This window comes from Phoca vitulina, unplaced genomic scaffold (genome assembly GCF_004348235.1).
Source record: "Phoca vitulina isolate PV1807 unplaced genomic scaffold, GSC_HSeal_1.0 scaffold19, whole genome shotgun sequence".
In the NCBI taxonomy this organism is placed as follows: Eukaryota; Metazoa; Chordata; class Mammalia; order Carnivora; family Phocidae; genus Phoca; species Phoca vitulina.
The window spans coordinates 1,105,206-1,132,788 of record NW_022589722.1 but is presented as its reverse complement, the minus strand read 5'-3'; the positions used below and the strand labels follow the sequence as shown (position 1 = coordinate 1,132,788).

The 27,583-nt window shown below is 34.6% G+C and overlaps 1 protein-coding gene across 3 annotated transcripts in view; it reads left to right on the top strand.

Moving 5' to 3' along the window:
• SLC6A15 (solute carrier family 6 member 15) overlaps window positions 1-27,583 on the top strand; it is a 42,704-nt gene that overhangs the window by 6,954 nt on the left and 8,167 nt on the right. For all 3 annotated transcript variants that reach the window (XM_032416563.1, XM_032416564.1, XM_032416562.1), the window contains exons 2-9: window positions 11,870-12,340; window positions 17,183-17,340; window positions 17,699-17,825; window positions 19,114-19,295; window positions 20,695-20,805; window positions 24,195-24,436; window positions 24,539-24,731; window positions 27,054-27,246. In XM_032416563.1, the coding sequence (XP_032272454.1) occupies window positions 12,052-12,340; window positions 17,183-17,340; window positions 17,699-17,825; window positions 19,114-19,295; window positions 20,695-20,805; window positions 24,195-24,436; window positions 24,539-24,731; window positions 27,054-27,246 (1,495 nt within the window). In that variant the 5' untranslated portion in view covers window positions 11,870-12,051. The remainder of the gene's footprint in view (window positions 1-11,869; window positions 12,341-17,182; window positions 17,341-17,698; window positions 17,826-19,113; window positions 19,296-20,694; window positions 20,806-24,194; window positions 24,437-24,538; window positions 24,732-27,053; window positions 27,247-27,583) is intronic.

Below are 27,583 nucleotides of genomic sequence, written 5' to 3'. Positions count from 1 at the left end.
TGGTGTTAATTCTTCTTTAAATGTTTAATAGGATTCCCTAGTGAAACCAGCTAGGTCTAGAGATTGCTTTTGTGAGAATTTTAAATAATGTGCATTTAAGTTCTTTAACAGATATAGAGTTATTACATGATCTGTTTGATATTGGGTAAGTTGTGGTAGTTTGTGTTTTTTGAGGAATTTGTCCATTTCATCTAAGTTGTTTATTTATGTGTGTAGAGTGTTTTGCTGTTATTCTCTTATGATCATTTTGATGTCTGTAAGTTTTGTTGTGATAATCCCTGTTGCATTTCTGATATACAAATGCCTTAAATATAAGACTGACCACATGGAACTTTACAAAAGAATAACTAAATGTGTCTCTCAAGGTTGATATTTACTTTATAGTTAAAAGAAAATCACTGCATAGATTTAAAAATCTAAACCACACGATTTTTACACAGGTCTAAGCCCCATTGTGAACAGTTCTTTGGACAATAGTTTAAATTTCAGTAGAGTTAAATATTTATACTTTCAGTTAAATTCAATGAATATTCAATTTGTCCCCCCCTTGGCAAATGTTTCAGTTATCTCTTGCTACATAACAAATACTCCCTGCCACTGTTTTTTGTTTTTTTTTTTCCAGTAGGTTCAAAACAATGGTTTATTGAGCCCCTTTACCCTCTGTTGCCTTTCTGGTATTGTAATAATTTAAAACAATAATGAATTATTATTTCTTATTATTCTGTGTGTTGGCTGGGCTCAGCTGGATACCTCATCTGTTCCATTTGGTATGTGTTAGCAGTTGGACTGGGACTAGAATGTCAGCGTCTTTGTTCCTGGGCCTAGGGCTTCAGTCACTGAGGCGCTCCCTCTCTTTCCATGTGGGATTTCTAGCAGGGCAGATGGACTTTTATACATAGTGTCTGAATTCCAAAAGAGTGAAAGCAGAAACTGCCAGGCTTCCTCAGGCCTAGCCTTGGAACTTCTGCCTTCTACTGGTCAAAGCAAGTTCACACACTCCCAGAATTCAAATTCAAGCTCAAGTAGGGCCCAGAATTAAGAAAAGAGGAAATAGACTCCACTTCCTAATGGGAGGAGGAGCACACATGTACAGCATTGGGAGGAATTGTAAACCTTCTTTTTGCACACAATCTATTCTAGGAAATAATTAAGAAAGGTCATACTTGATAGTTTATGATGATAATGAATAAAACATGTTGATTGCCTCCAAATTCATTTTTCCTGACATGATAATACAAATATATAATTAAATGTAATATAATATTATATGCCTATAGTCAGCCGGTAATAGCTCCTAAAATATGTCTGCCTACTAATTCTTGGTACTTGTGAATGTTACCTTATTTGGAAAAAGAGTCTTGGCAGACATAATCCGCTGATGAAGAGATTATCCTGATATGTCCAGATGGGCCCTATATGCCATCACAATGTCCTTATATGAAAGAGTCAAAGGGAGATCAGACACCCACAGAAGAGGTGGAGGCAGGGTGAGTGTGGAGGTAGAGATGGGAGGGATGTGTCTCTAAGTGAAGGGATGCTGGCAGCCTCCAGAAGCTAGAGAAGGCAAGGAACAGACTGTCCCCGGGGTCCTCTTGAGGGAGAGACCTGCCCACACCTTGATTTTGGTTTATTAAAAATAATTTTGATCTCTGGGTTCCACAGCCTTGAAAGAATTCATTTATGCTACTTGAAGCCACTAAATTTGAAGTAATTTGTTACAGAATTCTTAGGAAATTAATACAGTGTTTAAATCTGAGGTGTTCTCAATGTATTAACAAAATTTTAAGTATTTGAAAGAATTTTTGTCTGTTTTTAAAATGTTTAAAAGACTTAGTGAAATGCTTTATTAAAATTTAAAATCTGTCCTTGATTCGTAGAAGTCAACAAAAAATACATTTCAATTTAAGGAAATTGCTTTATAATTATAATTTTCAAATAATTGCAAGCTCACAGGAAGGTACAAAGGGAGGTCCTGTGCACCTTTCACCTAGCCTCTCTCATTTTATGATCTTGTATAGATGTACAGTACAGTATCAAAACCAGCATATTGATATTGGTATAATCCATAGTTTTTCAGATTATGAATTTTCTCTGCCTATGTGTGTGTATATGTGTATAGTTCTTTGTAGTTTTATCAAATGTGTAGCTTCATGTAATCCTTAACCATAATGAAGATACTACTAGGGGCGCCTGGGTGGCTCAGTCGTTAAGCGTCTGCCTTCGGCTCAGGTCGTGGTCCCAGGGTCCTGGGATCGAGCCCCGCGTTGGGCTCCCTGCTCTGCAGGAAGCCTGCTTCTCCCTCTCCCTCTGCCCCCTGCTTGTGTTCCCTCTCTCGCTGTGTCTCTCTCTGTCAAATAAATAAAATCTTTAAAAAAAAAAAAGATACTACTAAACACTACCATCTCAAAGAGTCCCTTGTCCTTTATAGCACACCCACCTGCCTGTCCATACCTTCACTCCTAGCAACCACTGTTGGTTCATCTCTATCATTTTGTTATTTCACAAATGTTATATAAATGAAATTATGCAATATGTATCCTTTTGAAATTGACTTTTTTCCCCATGCAGCATCATTTCCTTGAGGTTCATCCAAGTTATTGCATGTATCAATAATTCTTTCCTTTTTTCTTGCTGATATGGCATGATATGGATATACTACAACTTGTTTTACCATTCACCCACTGAAGGACATTCAGTTTGGGGCTATATAAGTAAAGTTGATATGAAGATTTATGTACAAGTTCCTGCTTGAAAATAAGCCTTTATTTCTGAGCCTGGGTGGCTCAGTTGCTTAAGCATCTGCTTTCAGCTCAAGTCATAACCCAGTGGTAACTCTATTATTAGTGCTGAAAGGAAATTCCAGCTATCTTTTTTTTATTTTTTAGAGTGGCTGTACTATTTTATATTTCTATCAGCAATATATGATTGATCTAGTTTCTTTGCATCCTCACCAACTTTTGGTGTCTTTACTTTTTTAAATTTGCTTTTGATTTTAGCCATCCTCATAGGTATGTTATAGTCCACCTTTTTGGGCAAAATATATAAAAGTGTAAGTTGTGACTATGTATTGTCATTTGTAAAAAAATGTTTCTCTCCTTTTGTTTGGCTCTGTGTTTTTTGTTACTTTTTCACTTAGTGAACATATTTTATGTAAAGGGGGTATAATTTGGAAAAGAAATGTTTAGGTTGAACTCTATATTGTTGAAATGTTTTGTATTATTTGTCAAGATCATTATTTCAGTACATTATAGAATCCCTTATCTCTTTCCTCTTGCAATTATTCCATAACTATAAACTTCCCAAGATGTGTCATTTTTTCTTGGGTGTTGCAATATAGTTTACCATTTTGTTTTTATTGAGATAGCCTTTACTTTTTACCCTATATATTAGAATTAGAAAAATATATTTCATTTGAATCCACAATAAAGTTCAGATTTACTATTCATAATTAGTTGATATTTAAAGAAAATTTTATTCAGTAAAATTTGTAATTGTCCAAGTCAGGGAGGTAATTTGCTGTTCTTATTCTTTATTATAGAATATTAAACTTTTGGCAAGTGCCGGTAATTAGCCAGCACAGGCATGTCTCTAAGACGCAAGTGCCTGCCTGTTATTTTACGTCTTTGCATATTTTCACTGGAAATGTTAATTAGAATTTAATACACTTTCAAAAGAGGTTGTAACAATAGTTTAAGAGCTAAACAGTCTTGAAAGATAGAGTAAGAATTGCATAATATTTTGAGTTAATTATATAGTGAAAATATTAGCAAGACAAAGACAAAAGCAGAGAAAACACCTATTGTCAATATCAGGAATAAAAAATGTGATATGACTACAAATCCTACAACTAGTAAAAAGGAACCTACAGAATATTATGAGTCACCTTCTACAAACAAATTTGACAATTTAAATGAAATGGACAAATTCCTTGAAAAACACAACTTACCAAAACTAACGCAAGAAAAAAAAAAAATCTCAGTAGCGATGGGGTAGCTGGGTATTGGACATTGGGGAGGGTATGAACTATGGTGAGCTCTGTGAATTGTGTAAGACTGATGAATCACAGACCTGTACCCCTGAAACAAATAATACATTATATGTTAATAAAAAAAATTTAAAAATTTAAAAATTAAAAAAAAAGTTTTATAAAGAAAATCTCAGTAGCTATATATCAATGAAACAAATTGAATTTTTTTAATAAATTGAATTTTTAATTAAACATATTCTCTGAAAGAAAACTCCAGGCCCCGATGGCTTTATTAGTGAGTGCTGCCAAACATTTAAGGAAGAATTAAAACTAATTCTACATATATTTTATCAGAAAATAAATGAGAGACCATTTTAAAATTCTATTTATGAGTCCACCAAAACCAGAGAAGTGAAATATAAGCAAAAATCCTTATCAAAATATTAGCAAATTGATTCTAGTAATATATTAAAAAGGTAATATGTCTTGACCAGTGACGTTTATCTCACAATGAAAGACTGGTCTAAAATACAAAATCAATTGATGCTGTATGGTATATTAGTAGATTAAGGAGTTACATGATTATCTTAATAAAGGTAGGAAATTATGTGTCAAAATTCAACAGTTAATCAGGATTAAGAAAAAAAAAGACCCTCACTGAACTAGGAATTAAAAGAAACTTCCCTAAACTGACAAAAGGCATCTATGAAAAAAAATCCATAACTAATATTGTCTTTGATATTGAATACTTTCCCATTAGCACTGGGGCATAGATGAAAATGTCTGTTCTTAACACTTCTGTTCAAAATTTTAGTGGATGTCCAAGCCAGTATGGTAAGTCAAGAAAAAGAAATTAAAGGTAAACAATTAGAGGAAGCTTAAACTATATTTACATTTGACATACTGTGTGTATAAAAATCCTAAGGGATCCTAAAACAATATCAGCTCAAATCAGCATTGTTGCAGAATAGGAAGCTTGTATTAAAAATCAACTTTTTTCCAGAGACAATTTAAAGAAGATGCCAAGTTCATAGAATGGAAAGCTCAAATTTTTAAGATGTCAGTGCTCTCCAAAAGGGTTTACAGAATTGATGTAAACCCAGCCAAAATTCTAGCAGGCCTGGGTTTCTTGGGGTAGAAATTAATAAGCGAGGGGTGCCTGGGTGGCTCAGTTGCTTAAGCATCTGCTTTCAGCTCAAGTCATAACCCAGGATCTGGGGATGAATGGAGCCCCACCTCGGGCTCCCCACTCAGTCTGCCTCGGGCTCCCCACTCTGCTTCTCCGTCTGCCTCTCTCTCCCTGCTCGTGCTTGCACGTGCCCTCTCTCTCGCTCTTTTTCTCTCTCAAATAAATAAATAAAATAAATAAAATAAAAATTAAAAAAATTAATAAGCTGACTTCAAAATTTATGTGGAAAGGCAAGGAAAAAATTTAAAAAAAACATTAAAAATGGTTAGGGTTGAGAAGCACTGAGTTAGAAATTTATTATGTTGATTTAAAAATGTTTTGGATCTAGTTTTAAGTGCTTTAAAATAGATTTTTTTCTGAAAACTTGCATATGAAGATAATTAAAGCAATGCAAAAATGGGAGGATGAGAAAAATGTAAATATAAGTCCAAATTAAGTAATGTAACGTTCCCAACATTTTTTATATATGTTAAGTCCTTACACAGTAGATGAGTGGAAAGACACCAATTGTTTTAAATTTATAATAGCTGTATTATTTAGGGTTCTTTGTTTGCAAGCTGTAGAGACTGATGCTGGCTAAGAGGCAAAAATAAAATAAAATGAAGAAGAAATATTGGCAAGGCTCAGGGGCTCAAAGGAACAATGGGGTGCTTGGCAATGGGATGGAAAAGGAACCAGAACCCATGACTACAGTAGTAGTTACTGCCTGGGCACAATGCCTTTGGAATTGAGTGAGATGCCAACCTTTTGATCTCTTTGTTCCTGTCCTCAAGATTCAGAATCCAGGGAGGGGAATTCTAACTGGACAAGTGTAGAAGATTATTTTCAAAGGTGGTGGCAGTATTTTTCTTTTCTCTCTACTTGTACCTTTTGCAATTTGACTTTGTTGCTCCTTCCATTAAAGGTGGAGTTTATCCACTCAAATCAATCTGAACTTAGCTGAGTGACTTGCTTTGGCCAGTGAAACCTTAGCAAATGCCACACAGAGGCTTTGCTAGCACTTCATGTTGGGCTTACTTCTTTTGGCTAGAGTTGGAACTCTGAGCTTATAATGTCAACAAGTTGGAGCTAGCATTTTGGAGAGACTACATATGGGAGAATCAAAGTGCTCTGGCTAATAGACTGCTTCCTGCCAGAATGTGAGCGAGACCATCTTAGCCCATCTTTACCCACTTGAGTTGATAGATGACTGTAGTGGAGAAGTGACCTGAGTCAAGACCAGCAAAACAACTGATCATCTAAGCCTCGTTCAAACTGCAAACCCACAGAATCATAAGCAAATAAAACTTTTGTTTGTCAAGCCACTAAGTTTTGAAGTAACTTGTTATGCAGCAGTAGAAAACTGGTATTAGGAAAAAAAAAGTGATGTTAAAACCATTTAACATATAGCATTGGCTCTAGACCTACATTATCCTTAATAATTTGCAATAAACCAGTTGTAACAGAATACAACTATAAGAGGGATAATAATCATAATAACAAAAGAAGACATATATTGAGTTCTGTCAATGTGCTGGCATTTATCCAAGCACTTTATTATTAGATAACAAAGTAACTTAGCCAAAGTCATAAAACTGTAAGTGATAGAGCTAGGATTTGAACTCAGTCTGTTTCTAGAAATTAGATATAAGTGTTTGGCATCAATACATGTCTCTTCCCAGCAAGAAATATTAATTTCTATGAGATCTCATAATAGTAAGCAAGAAGGATTATATGAAAACGTGAAGAGGTGGGGTCATTATCCTTTTTTTGACTAGGAGTTTTATATTTATTTATTTATTTATTTTTTAAAGATTTTTTTTAAATTTATTTATTTGACAGAGAGAGACACAGCAAGAGAGGGAGCACAAGCAGGGGGAGTGGGAGAGGGAGAAGCAGGCTTCCCACCGAGCAGGGAGCCCGACGCGGGGCTCGATCCCAGGACCCCGAGATCATGACCTGAGCCGAAGGCAGACGCTTAATGACTGAGCCACCCAGCCGCCCCATAGGAGTTTTATATTTAGACAGTATCCTAAATTGCTTCCTGATATGAAAGATGAGGACATTCTCATACTTTTATTTCTGTCTTCTCCCATTTCAGTTCCCCTGATTCTGTTAGTTATTTTATTTTTTGAATTTTAATTCGTATTTTTCCCTTAAACATAATTCATATAGATTTTAAAGCTTATTTCCCGCTTAAATTAACGTTCACTTCTATCCTTTAGCATGGCTTCTATGTTACTGAAGTTTTTACTTTGTTTTCTCTCTTGGTTGGCCAAATTTCATTATCATGTAACCTGTTCCTCTCCCTCCCCAATAGGGATCATCGGATCTCTTCCAGACCAGAATATTTGCCTGTGGCTTTTATAATTGGAATACAAAATAATTGAGTATAAAAATTGGAGATTGAGTACTTTTTCCTCGTAGTTCTTTTAGAGGTTATTAAACATCCTGAGAAGTCCTTTTATTTCCCCTTTCTACTTTTGCTTGAAATCCCTAGGAATCTTTATCCCAGTATTTTTCAGTATTGACCCCTCTGTATTATTATTATTTGAAAATATGAATCTAGGCAAAACTTCCATTAATTTATCTTTCAGAATTTTTTGTTATATTCTATTTTCTTGCTTCCTTTCAGAAGCTGCATAAAGCCAAAAGTAAAGATACGAATTTAATTTCTGAATGGATTTGTAAAAACCAATTTTAAGTTTGTTGGATCACCTTTATCTGACTTCTGTTTCCGTTAGCTTTTTCTCTGAATTACTTTAAGATATTTGACTCTTTTCATTCTTTTTGAGAAGTTTCCTGAAGTCTGTTCTCCATGTCTATGGATGTACTTGTAGCAGCTTTTATTTGTTTCTAATGTGCCTTTTATTCCTATACTGAATTTTCCCATTTCTTTTCTATATTCCATATTCATCCACCTAACTTTTTTTCTTCCCAATCATCTTTTATATCTTTTCTTTTTTTTTTTTAAAGGGGGACTTTTTTTTAATCTTTATTTTATTGTGTCTCTGAGTTTTCTTAAGTAATCTACTTGAAACTCTAGAGCTATTTTCTACATTTGTCTTTTGCTTGTGTTTCTTCCCCTCTCAACTACTACCACTCCGTCTCCCTGGTTCTATATAAAACCCTATCATTCTTAGTAATTATCCTTAAATGTGTAGAGTTCTCTCTTGTCATACTACTTGATAAAGAAATTAATGCCATGGAAATGGAGCCTAGATCAAGTGATCTGAGTAACTCCCTATCTTCAATTCAGATTTATTTTCTGGAACAGTGGTTGTCAAATTTTTTTTCAATACAGTCGGTAAATATTTTAGGCTTTGCAGTCTGTACAAAGTGACTCTGCTGTTGCAGCACACAATTAGCTATAGGAAATATGTAAAAGTGTGGGCATGGCTATGTTCCAATAGAATTTTATTTATAAAATCACACAATGGGTTGTTTTTAACCCAAAGGCAATATTTTGTTGACCCTTGATCAGATATTCAAGATATCAGGGGTAGACAGGAGGTCTTTACCAGGTAATGATGTAGACTGCTAATGCCACTCCTAGGTGCAGATGAAGTGCAGAAGATGACAGTTTGCTTCTGTCGCAGGAATGGTTGGTGCTAACTTGGCTGTGCAGTTACTTGAAATTGATTATCCTACTTCCTGTGACCTGTAGAGTACTGATACTTTATGACCTCCCACCTCACTTGCTTCATGGGCATTCCTGCTTCATTTCTTCTTTTCCCAGATGCAGCGATGATCAAAATACTTTTGGCAACAGTCAGCCTCGCTTTTTATTCTCTTTTTAATCCATGTTTATAGTCTACTTTTATGAGCTAAGTTCTTCAATAAGCTTTTGGCATCACGAAAAAATGTCATCTTTCAGAAAAGTTGGGTCTTGAAGATGTGAAATTAATTTGGCTTCCAAATTGTTGTCTCATATACTAAGTTTTTGCAAATCCATTCAGAAACTCAGTTTATATCTTTACTTTTGGCTTTCTGCAGCCCTCGGAAAGGAAGGTCTCGGACTCAGTGAGCATAGGGCCTTAGGATAAAAAAATAAAAAACCCCAAAACAACCAAATATGTAATAGTGTAGAATGCTTGTAGATATCATACAATATTCTTGCTCCTTTTTGGAGTTCATTCATATGACAGACAAGTTTAAACCTTGAGAATGTGAGATGAGTGAAATAAAGTCATTTTCCAGGCAGAGCTTATGGCCTAGTGAAGAAGAGAGCTCTAAATAAAGGCAACAAAATATTTATGTTGCATTTTTTGATATGTTTAATTTTGTAAAGGTTGCCTAGGTTTATTGTATTATATAATCTGTATAGATAGATATGTTTTATATATTAGATGTATTTCAGGCATTTATATCATTGTATTTAAATTTTGTTTACATTTGACACTTTCATTTCATGGAAAATCTGAACTTTGGGTAATTTGATAGAAACTTTTATTTTTATTTAGGATTTTTTTATTTATTTGAGAGAAAGAGAAAGCACAAGTATGGGGTGGGGGAGGGGCAGAGGGAGTCTTAAGCAGACTCTATGCCTAGAGCACAGAGCCCCGCATGGGGCTCAATCTCATGACCCTCAGATCATGACCTGAGTCAAAACCAAGAGTTGGACACTTAACTGACTGCGCCATCCAGGCATCCCAGTCTGATAGAAACTTTTAAATGTAAACTTTGCCAAAGGATATCATATGTACATTTGTATGATTATTCATTAAATATGTAATAAAACATTCAGCAGTGTCCAAAGTTGTTATTTTTCATTTCGTTTTTTTTGTTTGTGTGGGGTTTTTCTTCTGCAAAGTCTAGATATTTATAGAAGAAATACTACAATTTCTGAGATAATTTGGGGGAGGCTCATGAGTAACCCTGTCTTTTAATTTTCTTCTTTCTGAAATGGTGGGTGTTTTTACTGTAATAGTATTTCTAAACTTTGATACATTCCTTACCTTTCTATTTGTATGGAAAAAGCAAAAAGAATAGCTTAGTAACCTTAGTTTATTGAGGAAACTAAGGTTAAGAATGATATAACTACTAGAAGTTATACAACTAATAAATAAAAGAACTAGGACACAACTCCAGGTTTGTCAGATTAAAGCCAATGCTCTTATCTATGTATCAGTTAAATTGCTGTGCCAACAACTTACCTTTAGATAATTCAACAAGTGTAGATCTACATCATTCATGTCTCACAAATCACAGTTTCCTATCTGTCAGGTTGTTTTCTTACAGTAAAAACTATTTGGAAAATTAGCTTATTTCAGTTTTTCAATGGTTGTATTTATTCATTTACTCAACTTGTATTTACTGAGCTCTCAGAGAAAAGAAAGCAAATTAAACAGACATAATTCCTAACCTCTTGAAACTATTTCCACATCAAAAATTTGGTGATCTCTTTACAGTAGTCACTATGAGAAGTTGTTCAATTATTCTTGAGATGTGCCTATTATTTAAATATCTTGCAATGCTACTTTTTCAGAATTTCCTCTTCACAGCCTAACTCTTAATCTTCACCAAATCCAAAATAAGGGTTTGCTATTAGGGTATATATTTTAATTTGGAAACAACTAAACGCCTCCAAACCTAAAGGCAACAAATAAGTTACATGGTCAAGTTAATGAATTCCTTTTTTCTTTTTCATTGAGTTACCCAGCACCCTGTCTTGTTCATTAAGATTATGAATTAAAGTATGATGGGCTATTTGTCTGACTTTGAATGTAGTTCTATCAAAGAATTCCATTTTTCTTCTAGCAATAAATGATAGAATTCTTGGGATATTATTTCTAAAGCTCCCAACCCAGCTTTGAAGAGATATATTCGTATATTCAATCACTTTTTATAATAGACAATGTCACTGGTTTGTAGACATACCCTTACTTGGTCTGTATTTGAACAAAGAAAAGGATATGAGATATAACATAAAAAGAAATAAAGAAAGGGAAAAATGCCAAAGTGGTGGCAGTGTGTTTTTTGGGGTCATGTGAGAGAATGTTTACACAAATGGTAATTGTTACCACTTCCTGCATCTGTTTATGCTATTGCTTATGTTTGGTGCGGCCTCACTCCATCCCTGCCCAACTGTAATGCCGCTTTTATCCAACATTCCTGAGCTCTCCTACTGTAATGATATTGGGTCATATAAATTATATAATGTAGTATAATTATTTGGGACGTGCCTTTCTCTCTTATTAGATATAAGCTCCTTTAAGGCAGATATCATGTGATTCATTACTGTTTATATCTCTGAATTTTATCCATATTACAATTAATATCAAGTGAGTGAATGATGAATGTGTGGACAAAAGAGATTTTGTGTAAGACAAATTTACAGGATGACATGCAATTGTATATGTAATTCTGTAAGGAATAAAATAAGGGATGTGCTTTAGTCAGAGAGGTAAAAAGGAAGAATTAAGAAAAAAGAGTCAGAAAATTTTAATTACTAACAAATAGCATATATTATGCATTGGCGTATACCTGAGATCAAATTTGATTTATGCAAGAAGGAAGAAGTTAGTTAAAAGAAATGTCTAAAGCACATGTGTACTTTATACTTTTTATACTACTCGTCGTATCAAGCTCTGAAGTGAATGGCCAAGGACAATCAGAGGTCTTATACTCTGTAGAAAGAGTTTTTATTATAAAAATTAATAATAAAGAGTCTTCATTATTTTAAGTACTTTTCCTCATTAAATATTATTGCTTTTCAACTTAAAATATTACAGGTACCCATAGGATATTGGACATACAGATCCAGGATTCATTAAGACTCTGTCACCTTGAGCCAAGGATTTATTTGATACCCTCCTGCATCTTTTATTCATACCAATTAACATATTTCAAAAAAGAATTAACACATTTACCATAAAGGAATTAAAAAAAAAAATAGTACTACCCACACTTTCCAATGCCGAAGAATAGCAAGGTGGTAAAAAGAGAATTAGACGATGAAGTTATTGAGTCTGTCAAAGACCTTCTTTCCAATGAAGACTCAGCTGATGATGCTTTTAAGAAGAGCGAACTAATTGTTGATGTTCAGGAAGAGAAAGATATAGATGTTGAAGAGGAATCTGAAGTTGAAGATGAAAGACCAGCTTGGAACAGTAAGCTACAATATATCCTGGCCCAAGTTGGATTTTCTGTAGGTTTAGGAAATGTGTGGCGATTCCCATACCTATGTCAAAAGAATGGAGGTGGTAAGTTTTGGGGTTTGTTTTTGTTTTTGTTTTTTGTTTTTGTTGTTAAGTGATACATTGCTGAGTAAATCGCAATTGACTGTCTCAAATAGCTCGTGTTGCTGCTGCAGCCTCATTATTTCAGAAACCATGAATTCCATTGTAAAGCCAGGGAGACTTCTTTGTTGGAAGTGAGCTCAACTCTGTTTTCAGATTAGGTTTCCATAGGAGCAGATGGCTTGTTATGAATACTCAAAGATTGCTCACAGATTCTTTCTGTGGATGCTTTTAAATATCGCTAAATTACTGACCTTTCTAACAAACGTTAGAGGCAGTCAGTTATTCTCTTTGGAGAAAAACCTAAAGTGTCTGATATAAGACAGGACTGGTGAAAGAAGTCAGAAAGAATGTTCTCTCCACAATTTATTAACTCTGAATTTTAAATTATTTCACTTTTCAAGACAAAAATTACATACAATTTAGAATAATTATGGTGTTGAAATGCTGACCAGAACTTTGTAGATCCTAGGAGAAGGGATTTAAACAGAAAATGTAATGCCAGACATTCTTCATTCTTAGATATCATATATATTTGGTTTCTGATGCTACAGTATTTGGGGACAGTGTTTAGTTTCAAAGAAAACTTCAAAGAAATTAGCATCCTTAATTTAATTTTATTTGTTTTAAAGATTTTATTTATTTATTTGAGGGAGAAAGAGAAAGCACAAGAGAGCAAGGGGGTAGCGCTGAGAAAGAGGGAGAAGCAGACTTCCCACAGAGCAGGGAGCCCAACTCCATGCAGAGGCTCCATCCCAGGACCTTGGGATCATGACCTGAGCCAAAGGCAGATGCTTAACTGACTGAGCCACCCAGGCACCCCCATCCTTAATTTTATTTTATTTTTATTTATTTATTTATGTATTTATTTTTAAAAGTTTAGTTCACTTTTTTTTTTTAAGATTTTATTTTATTTATTTGACAGAGAGAGACATAGTGAGAGCAGGAACACAAGCAGGGGGAGTGGGAGAGGGAGAAGCAGGCTTCCCGCAGAGCAGGGAGTCCGATGACGCAGGGCTCGATCCCAGGACTCTGGGATCAAGACCCGAGCCGAAGGCAGACGCTTAACCGACTGAGCCACCCAGGCGCCCCCCCATCCTTAATTTTAAACAAAAATATTTCCCATCAACATAACATTCTATTTTTTTGTATTTTTGCATATAATCAGTAAAGGTTGTTTAGCAAAAATTATCTTAAAAATCAATAAAAAAGCATGTACAAAGAATGGGTTGTTCATGTAAGACACAAGCTCTAGAGTACCCCAAAGTCAAGTAATGTTAACTAACATTTGGGTTGAAACTTTGTTATCTCTATACATGGAAACTATTAAAATAAATGTGGTTAAAGACTAAGTACTATATTAACCGCATTTCAGCATACAAAGGGTAGAAAGAATATTTTGATATTTGATTCCAGTTTGTGATAGTTTTGTTGACTGGACAAAAATATGGTTTTATATTTGATGTACAAATCAAATGAAATAATATAATCATATGTGAAATTTCTTTTTAGACTGTAAGATAAAAAGCTAAGGTGTTCCGATGACAAAATATGTTAAAGATCTTGCTTAGTTAATTCAGCTAGGCACAAAACAACAGGTTTGGAAAAAGTTGCCTGGTTGACAAATCTGCATGAGAGGTAAGAATCAACATAGGAAGTCTGTGATACACCACAGCACTCCACCGGCACTGTAAGCTCCTTAGCTAGTCGTTAACACCACATATGAATTATTTATTGAATCAGCTATAAGCAGCTATGTACTACCCTGCTTTTTGTTTCTCATGAGCCGTCCCATTTGCCAAGTCTAGCAGAAGATGAATTCTGATTTTTAAGCCTTTCACCTTATGACACTATTAAGGAAGAAGGCTGTCTTGGCTGAAGTCAGGTTGCCTTCCATTTGATACCATTTTTTTTTTTTTTCTTGGCGGCGAACTCAAAGGATTTCATATTTAGAAATTAGTTATTAGCAAAAATTGCTCCTCCTCATTTTCATATGGAAAAAGAGTCAAAATGCTCTTCCTACTATCGTTTCCTCTCTTCTAATCACAAATACTAGACTGTGATGTTATAAAATGCCAGTGGACTTTATTGTTTCAAAATGGCTCTCAGGATACAAAAGGCTGTACCCAACATGTAGTATGGCATTGAACCTTCCAGGTATTTGAATAGTGTTTTCTGGGCTGTTTAGTCAAACACCTTCTGACCACCTGAATCCCACTCATTTGTCACTTGAGGCACTTCATGAATAATAGAACTAAAAAATGATAGACCCAACATAAGTTGATTTGTCTGAAGATATTAAACTTAAAGTACAATGGTTAAGCTTAATCAGTAGTGTTTTATAGAAGCTACCAGCTCAGGTTTTGAAGTCAATTTGGCCTTGAAGCCTGGCTCTTTCCCACACTAGCCATGTGACCTTTGACAAGTTAACTTACTTCTTCTGGTTTAGTTCCACACCTGTAAAAAGTGATGATAATGGTGCTTACCCCATTGTATTCTTGTAAGGAATAAATGAATAACTACATGTAACATGCTTAGAAATGTGCCTGGCAGATAGTAAATGCTCAGTTATATCTTAGTTATGATGTTTTTATTTAGTTAGTTTATTTAGTTATGACTATTTTTAATATGGGGGCTAACAGTAATTTGAGTTAAAGAAAAAGCTAAGTATCTAATGGCATGCTATGCACACATAACTGAGGAAAGATTCCCAATGAGTCCAGTTTTAATTCACTCTCTCTGTAGTCATTAACACATACATAAACTCATCCACATTTTAGGATTAGGTGCATGTGTTAAAATGCACTTTCAGTCCTTTGGGAAACATTTTCAGGTTATTAGCACCTGAACATTCCTAATCATTTTAGAATTAGATATTTTATAATTCTGTTTTATGAGCTCATGTGTCCATGCTTTACATTACATACCCATCTATAGAATCAACTCAAGTCCAAAAGGCTGCAAATCGGTCATAAGAAAGTAGAGATTAGGGGCGCCTGGGTGGCTCAGTCGGTTAAGCATCTGCCTTCGGCTCAGGTCATGATCTCAGGGTCCTGGGATCGAGTCCCACGTCGGGCTCCTGGCTCAGCGGGGAGCTTGCTTCTCCCTCTGCCCCTCCCCCTGCTTGTTCTCTCTCTCTCTCTCAAATAAATAAATAAAATTTAAAAAAAAAGAAAGTAGAGATTTTCTATGGGCCACTATGTTAGGGAAATTCTTGTATATGGTCATTATTTCACAGATATATAGAGATACTGAGAAAATTATTTAAAAAAATAATGTTTACTTCTTCAACAGACTACCAAAAAAATTTGGACAACTTCCAAAATCTACTCAATACCATTAAACACTTTTTTAAAATGGGAAGATACAATAATGGCCTCTAATTTGAAAAGGGCATTGACACCATCAATTACATGACTGACTTGACAGTTTCTGGTTGGACAAAGCTCCAGATAAGAAATTTGAATGTAGGAAGTCCATTCTAGAGGTTACTTAATGAATAATTTGCATATGTATTCTTATGTAGAAATGAATACATTTCACATTTTAACTTTATCAGTTAATAGAACCTAATATTAACATTGTCAAACTATTTTAAAATAACTAGTTATATGTTTTGAGATTTGGCTATAATTTTCTTAAGTATGAAAACCTTACTACATATATATAATATATATTTGCACATATATTTTACAATAGGTGTTAAAAATATCTTAGTTTCTCAGTCAACCTCACTGCCCCTACACAGAATTTTGGAAAATAAAAAATTCTTTTTGGGGCACCTGGGTGGCTCAGTCAACCTGACTCTTGATTTTGGCTCAGGTCATGATCTCAGGGTCGTGGAATTGAGCCACATGACAGGCTCTGCAGTAGGCATGGATTTTTTTTTTTTTTTTTTGTAAAGATTTTATTTATTTATTTGAGAGAGAGAGAGACAGAGATAGCAAGAGAGAGCAGGAGTGGGGAGGAGAGGGAGAAGCAGGCTTCCTGCTGAGCAGAGAGCCTGATGTGGGGCTCGATTCGAAGACCCTGGGATTATGACCTGAGCCAAAGGCAGACGCTTAACCAACTGAGCCATCCACACTCCCCGTAGGCATGGATTCTGCTTAAGATTCTCTCTCCTTCTCCCTCTGTCCCTCCCCACCCCTCAGCCTGTGTACACATGCTCTCTCTCTCTAAAAAAATAAAAATAAAAAAATAAATAATAATAATAATTCCTGAAACATACTTTTTAAATGAAGTATATTTGGGGAAAAAAATGACATTTGTCTGTGGTAGTTCTTTTTTTTTCTATTTTTTTTTTTCTTTTTCAATCTAGGCAGCCATTTCTTCTCTCCTGTTTTTATTTAGGGGAAAAAAGTCAGCTTTAGTACTATAAAATCTCATTCATTCTAATTTATCTGATTTGGAATGCATGTATAGGTAAGTTTGAATAAGATTTAATAAATTCATTAGCAGTGTGTGAATAAGAATTCCAGGAGTTTGTGAAACCTACTTGAGGAAATAATTTTAAAGAATTAATTTTTTATGGAAAATGAAATTGTTTTACCCTTTCAATAAAATGAAACTAAAATTTATATTCTCACTTTTTTCATAATTATTTTTTATCATAAACTCTTTGTAGCAGTCAAATTCAGGTTTCAAATACTAGAAAGTTTAAAATGATGAAATTGCATTTTCCTTAAAGTCTTTTATAATTATACTATATAGAAGTTCAAATACTGTCTTTTATGAGATAATTTAAAATTAGTGTATTCTCTACTGTGACTGTTGAAAATATAATCTTTTTTGTTCTTGTCTCTATAGGTGCATATCTTTTGCCATATTTAATACTGCTACTGGTAATAGGTATTCCCCTTTTTTTCCTGGAACTCTCTGTGGGTCAAAGAATTCGGCGAGGAAGCATTGGTGTATGGAATTACATAAGCCCTAAACTGGGTGGCATTGGATTTGCAAGTTGTGTAGTAAGTTTCCTGGTATGGTATATGCCATATAATTTTTACAGGGTTTGTAACTGTATAGTTTGCATTTAAATGAAACCTTTGAGTGTGTATTTCTATTTAACTCTGTAATCATGTTTTTAAAAAACACCATTGGAGTTTGCACTAATGCACTAACCAAACTGTAAATATTAATACAGTTCATCTTGATAATGCATGTTCTTAAGATCTAAGAGAGACATCTATTTAGAAAAGATAATGTGTTTCAAATAAAAATGAAATGAGGATTTTTAATATGTTAAATGGGGTTTTATGCATTTCATCTCGTTTCAAAGGAAGTGGCACAGGAGGTGTAATGTAATAGCACTGTTTTGTTTTGCAGGTGTGCTTTTTTGTGGCTCTCTACTACAATGTCATCATTGGCTGGAGTTTGTTTTATTTTTCTCAGTCTTTTCAGCAACCTCTTCCTTGGGATCAGTGTCCTTTGGTGAAAAATGCTTCACACACTTGTAAGACATGTATCACGTAGTGTTTTTGTATATAAAGATCATAAAGTTGCTAAGGGCATGAGATTTTGAGATTTTTTTCTTTTCTTAAAATAATGTGGAAAAATCTTTCAAAATTATCATTACAAACTTTCCTCACTTTTAGGATTGGTATACTTAGAACGAAGACCATTGGCACCATCTAATTTTACTAGCTCTTCCCAAGTTATTTTATCATGCTGCATGACATTGGGGTAAAATATTATAACCCTTCAGTTGTTAGCTTTGACAATTTTTTATTTTGTACAACTTTCTTGATGCCTTACATTTTGATTAAAATAAATAAAATATAACTTTCAGTTATAAAATAAGTAAGTCATGGAGATGCAAAGTACAGCATAAGGAAGATAGTCAATAATATTGTAATAATTGTATGGTGACAGATGGTAACTCTACTTATTGTGGTGAGCATCATGTCATGTACAGAATTGTAGAATCACTATATTGTACACCTGAAATGAATGTAACATTTTATGTCAACTATACTTCAGTAACCCAAATTTTTTAAAAAAAAGGTCATACAGGTAATCATACATAAAAAATAGGACAAAAATAATTTGGATCGAAATAATTGTTTTTATGTCTTTAGTTCCCTTGTTTCATAGTTTTCCCATCATTTATTTTTAAATCCTAGAATATAAATAAAGGACAATTCCCTATAGTAGTGAGGTCCAGTAAATCTAGAATGCAACTCACATATGTAGTCTAAAATTTACTAGTAGCCACATTGAAAAAAGTAAGAAATAGGTGAAATATTTTTCCAAAATATTAACATTTCAACAAATAATATAAAAATTGTTAATGTAATAATTTAAAATATTTTTCTTGCACTAAGTCTCTAAAATCTTCTTTGCATTTTGTATTTACAGCACATACCACTTTAGACCAGCTTCATTTCAAAAGTCACATATGACCAGCAGCTAGTGTATTTGACAGCTCCGTCACAGGAAGTCAGTCAGATAATTCTGGGCGCGGAAGGGGCTATAAACCTGTTGTGTTTTAATTACTTTGCTAAAAAAAGCTTACATATTCCTATTTCAGAAATGTGTAATAAAAAATATTAACAAGAATACATGTCCGTGGATTTTTCACAGTTTTGCACAATTGAGTTTTCACTGTGAATTTAAATGCTTCTCTAGAATAATAGTACTTTTCTCTGAAATGTTAAGAACTGATTTGTAGGCTTCCTGGGGAAACAAAATGCCATTACTCTTCCTAGTCTGAAATGATGGTAATATCTTTCTTTCTACAGTTGTAGAGCCAGAATGTGAAAAAAGTTCCGCCACCACCTATTACTGGTACAGAGAAGCCCTGAATATTTCCAGTTCCATTTCTGAAAGTGGGGGCTTAAACTGGAAGATGACCGTCTGCTTGCTGGCTGCCTGGGTTGTGGTTTGCTTGGCTATGATCAAAGGCATTCAATCTTCTGGAAAAGTTAGTATGCTAGAGCCCTTCCTGCTTCTGCTAATCACCACTCCTGCATGTGATGCCCACCTCAGGCTCTGCTATAAACATCTGTGGGCAAACTACAAGTACCACGTCATTCTAGGTAGTTAAATAAAGATTGGTGAAAAGTGGTGCTTTAAAAAATGCGTTTAAATTAAAGAAAGAACCTACAGACATGTTTTATAGTGAAATCTGAAGTCACTTATAATCTTTCCTTATTTCATCAAAGAGATTTTTTGAAGTTTTGTGTCAGGACCTAAAAGACCTTTATTTTTTGCTCTTCATTCCGTTGGTCCTCGTGTTTTAGTTCACTGAAGATGAAGTCGAGACAGAAATAACAGGAGAGCGAGTCCTACAAATCAGGAGATGGGTGCCTCAGGCTGAGGGTACAGCCCTGCTGAGTCCTGAAGCTGCAGAGCTGGGTCTGTGGTAGCTGGCAAGGGTCTGGGGGCAGAGCTCAGCTGGGGGCAGGGGGGCAGGGTTGGCAGGGAGGCACTCTAATGTGAGGCTTTGCAGGTCAGAGAGAGGAATTCACATTTTATTGCAACTGTATTAAAAATCCCTGGAGTTCTTTAAGCAGGAATAAGATAACCTGAGTGGTAGCCTGAAAACTAGGAGAATATTACCAGTAGAGCAGGACTACTTCTGGATGTTTGACTTTAGCACCTAGATGGATGGTTGCTCTATTTGCTGAGACAGAGACAGGTGGGGACATCTCTGGGCGAAAGTCAGAAGTTCTTTTCTGGATCTGAAAATTTTAGAGACCTTTTAGGCTTCCACGTGCAAATGTCAAGGAAGCAGTAAATATCCGGTTAGGACAATTGCTTTTCTATGCTAAAACATTCGCATAACTTTAAGCATGAACATTTGTGAAGCAGAAAGTTAAACCTTGACATTGTTAATTATTCAGAGTCTTAGGAGCCTTCACAGGGGCCCACTCTCTACTCCAGAAGCTTTACAGAATTATAATGGAATTTTGATTAATGAAAAAAAACCTCTTTTTTGCTGTTGCTGTTACCTAAAACAATAAAAGTATGAATTTGTTAGGGAGATAGTAGCCATTATTTCTTTTAAATATTGCTTGTTTTGTGAACTATAAGAAATAAACACTTTCAAGTTACATCATACCAGTGGACTATTTTAAAGGAGTGTAAATAAGGGAGATACCCTATTTTTCGTTATATCTCAAATAGGATCTTAAGTAAGTCACATTCCATTAAGACTAATAAGCCATTCTAATATGATGGCTATACAACATATTAATAGTACTATTAATCATGCTATAAAAACAGAGACTGTCAAAGTATAGAATAAAACATGATCTTAACTACAGAAAGGAGTATCGTTGTTAGTGTGTCTCACCTACATTTATTTTTTTTCTTTGTAGATCATGTACTTTAGTTCTCTTTTCCCGTATGTGGTACTTATATGCTTCCTAATCAGAGCACTCCTTTTAAATGGTTCAGTTGATGGCATCCGCCACATGTTTACCCCTAAGGTATGTACTGCATTTCTATTTAAGGCTTATGATCATAAAAGCATTAGGTTTATTGTTCAAATGTTCCCACAGCTAGATTTAAAGGATAATTGTTCTAACATATGTATGCTAGCCTTTTAAATTATAGCTGTTGTGTTAACCAGCCTAGAAAAACCAGGGCTTTTAAATATCCATAATTATATCCATCTATTTCCAATTTTAAATGTCCCATTTTAGTTCTAGAGTGAGACAATATGTGAACCTTAAAACTTCCTTTTATAGTAAATTAACTTCTAATTTTTTACACTGATAAATTTTAGGACTTTTCCATCTTTTTAAAAGATTTTATTTATTTATTTGAGAGAGAGAGAGAGAGCACGTGAGCAGGGGGAGGAGCAGAGGGAGAGGGACAAGCCGACTTGTGCTGAGCATGGAGCCTGCCATGAGGTTCAATCCCACAACCCTGAGATCATGACGTGAGCCAAAATCAAGAGTCGGACACCTAACCAACTGAGCCACCTAGGGGCCCCAGGACTTTTCCATCTTTCCTCTATTTCCTTCTCTATGTCAGTGGTTCTTAATCTTTTGTAATTGACCCCTTTGAAAAAGTCTATAATAAGATCTTCTTACCAGAGAAACATAATGAACATATTAATTTGTTTAATGTCTCAGAAGGTTGACAGATCACCTAAAATCCATGAACCCAGGCTGAGAAGGCTTCTGTACTCTAAATCCTGTCTCAGAGAAAATCCATGTTCTTGTTTCGAGGTTTTGTGCCTCCTAGAATAATATTTATAGTGGTGAGTTTGGGAAGTTTTGTAACCTTTATAAATGCATATACATTTCAGGAAAGTTCTCATTAGGCTCCACAAAAGGCTCAGAACTGATGTTCTCTCACTCATCTTAGAGTTGAACTCAATGCTGGGCACCTTGAACCTGCTTATTAATCAATCCTTGTAGACTTGGGATAGTGATTTGGCAGGAAACAAAAACAAGTTTTGAAGGGTATATACATTTTAGTTATTCACTGAAATGAAGTTAACACCTCATTATTAGTTTGCCAACACTATTACAGGCAGACATGGAGTTATAAAGTTTCAAAATTAGTTCAGAAACTGGAAGTTATCTGAAGGGTGAATGTGCAGTCAGCATCATGCTGTGGGATTTGGGCAGAAATTAGCTTTCCTGGAATTCTTTGTCACTCCAGCTGCCTTGATAGGATGTAAAAGAGGCTGTGTTCTTTGGGTATCAAGTTTCAGCTTAGTATTCATTCTCTAGTAGCAAAAATGCTGCCATTGGTATCTGATTTTCTTGACTAATTCAAAAGTCCTGGTTAGCATTTAGAGTTGTTGGAACCCCTCAGTGAATAACTAGTTAAGATATTTGGCTTCAAATGGGCCATATTTACTAAGCAAAAATATTTATATTGTAATATCTAAAAAAAAAAAGATCTCTGAGTTTAAAACAACCAACTTTGGTGTGACCTTCTGGAATATCACCTTATATAAGTTGGCAATTGCTTGTGACATAATTCTAAATATTTGAATTAAATAGCTATCTTAGAATTCAGCTACTTTGATATGACACTTTCACATGGCCCCGTATTTAAAACTATGGCATTACTGACATTTTCATCTGGGACTAGGAATCACTATTAAAATATAGTTAATTCTTTCTTCAGCCCACTTTTCATTGACTATAGATAAAATTCTGTTTTAGGTCACTGCAGGTGTGATAGTTAATATAATAATGATAAGTTCTCAGTTACTTTTTAGTTTACATTGTTTGTCCAAGGGAGAAAGTAAAGCACACAAACTATTCCCAAAACAGTGAATGGAGATATAGCTCCTGAACTGGAAGAAAGCGGAATAATGTGTTTAGTAAATGGGTGTTGCCTGCCATCTAGTGGGTAAAGTAGAGATAGATAGTTGAGTGTATTTGAGATCAATATTAATGATAGAGTGGTAATGTAGCAGCCATCAACAAACAATATGAGTATTTCAGTTAAATCTTAATAAATTATAAATATAATCGTGATTATGTTTCATGAAAATATATTCTATCTCAATTATAATCACTAAAATTAAACAATAAATTGAACTAAAATTGAACAATAAATCCTAATAACTAATAACTGAAATAATTAAATCCTAGTAACTAAAATTGAACAATAAATCCTAATATTTGAGAAAATGCACATTTTGGAATCACTTTGGTTTATATTTCAGCTCTACCTCAGAACTGCCATGTAACCTTGGGCAGGTTACTTAACCTTTTTAAGATTCAGACAATAGTAGCAACAAATTTCATGGATTGTTCTGAAGATTAATTGAGATAGTCCATGCAAAGTGCTTATCAGTGTTCCTACCAATGCAGTCCATATATGTCAACAATTATTGAGCACTTAGAGTGTGGTAGGGCATGTGATAGAGTGGTATATGCTTTGTTACTCCCATCTTCAGTTGAAGAAGCTGAAACTCAGGGAGGGCAGCCACTTACTCTAGATTGCACTGCTTTTAGATTATTAAATGGCAGAATCGAGATCTAAAACTGTGGACCTCATCTTCTTATCCACATTTGACATTGCCCCCAATGAAGGCAGCCTCATTGCAATAGTAAAAAGAGATAAAATACCAATTTAAACACTTTTTTTACTCAAAATCAAACCTGTTCATTGACATCTGTGTCACATATGGCTAATATTAATTGTTCCATTTAAAAGGTTTGATTATATACAGTGATAATTGTCCAAGAAGTAAAGCAGAGTTACTTGAAATATATGTTCAGCATAGGTTCAGACCTTCAGAACTTTGGCTCTGAAAGGGTCTTAGAGATGATGCAGTTGCATTGCTTCAATTTTCAAAGAAAAGGCTTTCAGAAAACTATCGAAAGAAATGCATCATACATACGTGAATAAGCAAAGTACAAATAGTCAACTCTCCCAAACTTATAATCTGCTTATTATCTGCCTTGACTACTAGACTGCCCCCAGAAAACACAAAACTTAGGGTATTAGTTAAATAATTCAGTTTTATTGGTAATTAATTTATTTTGCTTTGGAAAGAAAACGAAGACTTAAAATAGGAAATGATTGAAGATAGTTAATTTCAAATAGTCCTTCTGATTTGTCTTAAAGATAACTTAAAAATTCCTATATAAGTAGAAAATCTCCATGTGAATAAAATCTCCATCTACACGATTGTCTCTAGTTTTTCTTTTTCATATTTCTGGTCTCACTACTAAGTGAAAACTTTGTTATTTCTACTAAGAACAGATTATTCTCCCAGTTGAAATAACCTTTGGGTGCATAAATATCATTATGATACATTTAAATAAGAGAACTAATTCCATGTAGATTATTCCGAAGTACTATGTTGCAGCTGACTTCTATTATGTTTAATTTTAAACAGCTTGAAATGATGCTGGAACCCAAGGTCTGGAGAGAAGCTGCTACTCAGGTGTTCTTTGCCTTAGGTCTGGGATTTGGTGGTGTCATCGCCTTTTCAAGCTACAACAAAAGAGACAACAACTGCCACTTTGATGCTGTCCTGGTGTCCTTCATTAATTTTTTTACATCTGTCCTGGCAACACTGGTGGTGTTTGCAGTTCTGGGCTTTAAAGCAAATGTCATAAATGAGAAATGCATAGCAGAGTATGGATATTAATTTCCTTTAGCTTTTGATGGCATAATTGTATAAAACGTATACCCCCCAAACCCATAAAGGTGCATTCGTTGTGTTGTTCTATTTTTCAGAAATTCGAAAATGATCATAAAATTTTTGAAAATGGGCAACATTAGTCAGGATATTATTCCTCATCATATCAACCTTTCAGCTGTTACTGCCGAAGATTATCATTTAGTTTATGACATCATTCAAAAAGTGAAAGAAGAAGAATTTTCTGCTCTTCATCTCAATTCCTGTCAAACTGAGGATGAGCTAAATAAAGTGAGTAAGCTATGTCTAAGCAACACAGTAATTATCACTCAGGTAAAAATACACATTATCCAGAAGACTTCTTTTAGGAAAATGAGCTTTAAAATGACAGTGGAAGATTATGCTGTTTCAAAATTCACATTTTTTATTTCAGAGGACATACTTTTTTTTTTAAGTTTTTATTTTTATTTTTTTATTATGTTATGTTAATCACCATACATTACATCATTAGTTTTTGATGTAGTGTTCCATGATTCATTGTTTGCATATAACACCCAGTGCTCCATTCAGTACATGCCCTCTTTAATACCCATCACCAGGCTAACCCATGCCCCCACCCCCTCCCCTCTAGAACCCTCAGTTTGTTTCTCAGAGCCCATAGTCTCTCATGGTTCGTCCTCCCCTCGATTTCCCCCCCTTCATTTTTCCCTTCCTGCTATCTTCTTCTTCTTCTTTTTTTTTTTTAACATATAATGTATTATTTGTTTCAGAGGTACAGGTCTGCAATTCAACAGTCTTACACAATTCACAGCACTCACCATAGCACATACCCTTCCCAATATCTATCACCCAGCCACTCCATCCCTCCCACCCCCCACCACTCCAGCAACCCTCAGTTTGTTCCTGAGATTAAGAATTCCTCATATCGGTGAGATCATATGATACATGTCTTTCTCTGATTGACTTATTTCGCTCAGCATAATACCCTCCAGTTCCATCCACGTCATTGCAAATGGCAAGATGTCATTCCTTTTGATGGCTGCATAATATTCCATTGTATATATATGCCACATCTTCTTTATCCATTCATCTGTTGATGGACATCTTGGCTCTTTCCATAGTTTGGCTATTGTGGACATTGCTGCTATAAACATCGGGGTGCATGTACCCCTTCGGATCACTACATTTGTATCTTTGGGTAAATACCCAGTAGTGCAATTGCTGGGTTGTAGGATAGCTTTATTTTCAACCTTTTGAGGAACCTCATACTGTTTTCCAGAGTGGCTGCACCAGCTTGCATTCCCACCAACAGTGTAGGAGGGTTCCCCTTTCTCCGCATCCCTGCCAACACCTGTCGTTTCCTGACTTGTTAATTTTAGCCATTCTGACTGGTGTGAGGTGGTATCTCATTGAGGTTTTGATTTGGATTTCCTTGATGTCGAGCGATGTTGAACACTTTTTCATGTGTCTGTTGGCCATTTGGATGTCTTCTTTGGAAAAATGTCTGTTCGTGTCTTCTGCCCATTTCTTGATTGGATCATTTGTTCTTTGAGTGTTGAGTTTGATAAGTTCTTTATAGATTTTGGATACTAGCCCTTTATCTGATATGTCATTTGCAAATATCTTCTCCCATTCTTTCGGTTGTCAACTTCTTCCTAGAAACATCGCCAAAGGCAAGGGAAGCAAGGGCAAAAATGAACTATTGGGACTTCATCAAGATAAAAAGCTTTTGCACAGCAAAAAAAACAGTCAACAAAACCTGAAGTTTTTATTTTAATTCCAGTTAGTTAACATGTGGAATTTAAGGAACAAAACAAACAAGCAAAGGGAAAAAAATAAGAGAGAGAAATCAAAAAAAACATATTTTCTTAAATTACAAAGATTTGCTTTACTTTAAAAAGCAATCTCACTGATTAAGCCACAAAAATTTAAAATATGAATATAAATCAATTTTCATCAAAGAAAATGAAATTAGTCTGATACTTTTCCTGATATAATCTTTAACACAAAATTTAAGTTATGACTATCATTAATATATTGCATGGTTGTTTGGACACATAATTGATATTTAGCCATTTTAATATTTTTGTTTAACAAGTTCATGACTAACTTCTTTAGCTACTGTCATTTATTTTAATAAACATGAAACAGGTGAATATTAATATGCATCATTGTATTGGTTGTTGCCCTTTCCCTTGTATTGCCAAAAAGGAAAATATAATGGAGAAATCGACCATTGATCCCTTGCAGTAAGACAGCTAACACTATACATGAGACTAAACATAAAGCATCATGTGCAAGAAGTTATGGATGGAGCCATCATTTATATAAAAATCTTGAGTTCTGTAAAGAAAGATTTAATTATTAAATCACCCTTTAAAGTTTTTGTTTTTGCTTTTTCCTTTTTTAATTCTGGTCTGTTGTTTTTATCAAATAACACAATCAACTTTTGTTTAGAGGCACAGTTTCTTAGGAGACAGCATGATATCAGCCTATCTATTTCCAGTAACTCCCAAGCATTATGCAGAGTTTTACTTCCCCTATGTAACTGGTATATATAGTCATCCCTTAATATTGCTCAGTACTAATGTTGCTATTTTATATAATTTACAGGCTGTTCAGGGGACTGGTTTAGCTTTCATTGCCTTTACAGAAGCAATGACACATTTCCCTGCATCCCCCTTCTGGTCAGTGATGTTCTTCCTCATGCTGGTAAATCTAGGGCTTGGCAGCATGTTTGGAACAATTGAAGGGATCATCACACCTATTGTGGACACTTTCAAAGTGAGGAAAGAAATTCTTACTGGTGAGTTTTTAGGTATTTGACTTTTCATTGAACTGATACAGGCCATTTTACTCTTGGTGAGAGGTCAGAGATGGAAATGGAAAGTGTTTTATTAATGCCCATTTATTAATATGTATTACTATTATTTGTTATTTTATTTATGTGTTATATACAATGCAAATGATAGATTCTAGATTCAATGTAGATTATATTATTTGTTGATTACTTATTATATTATTTTTATTAATAGTAATGTCACTATTATGAATTTATTCATGAATCTATCATGAATAGAATGAAGTCATAGAATGTTCATGTATAATTTTGTAAATAAGACAATTATTTTTAAAAGTTCAGA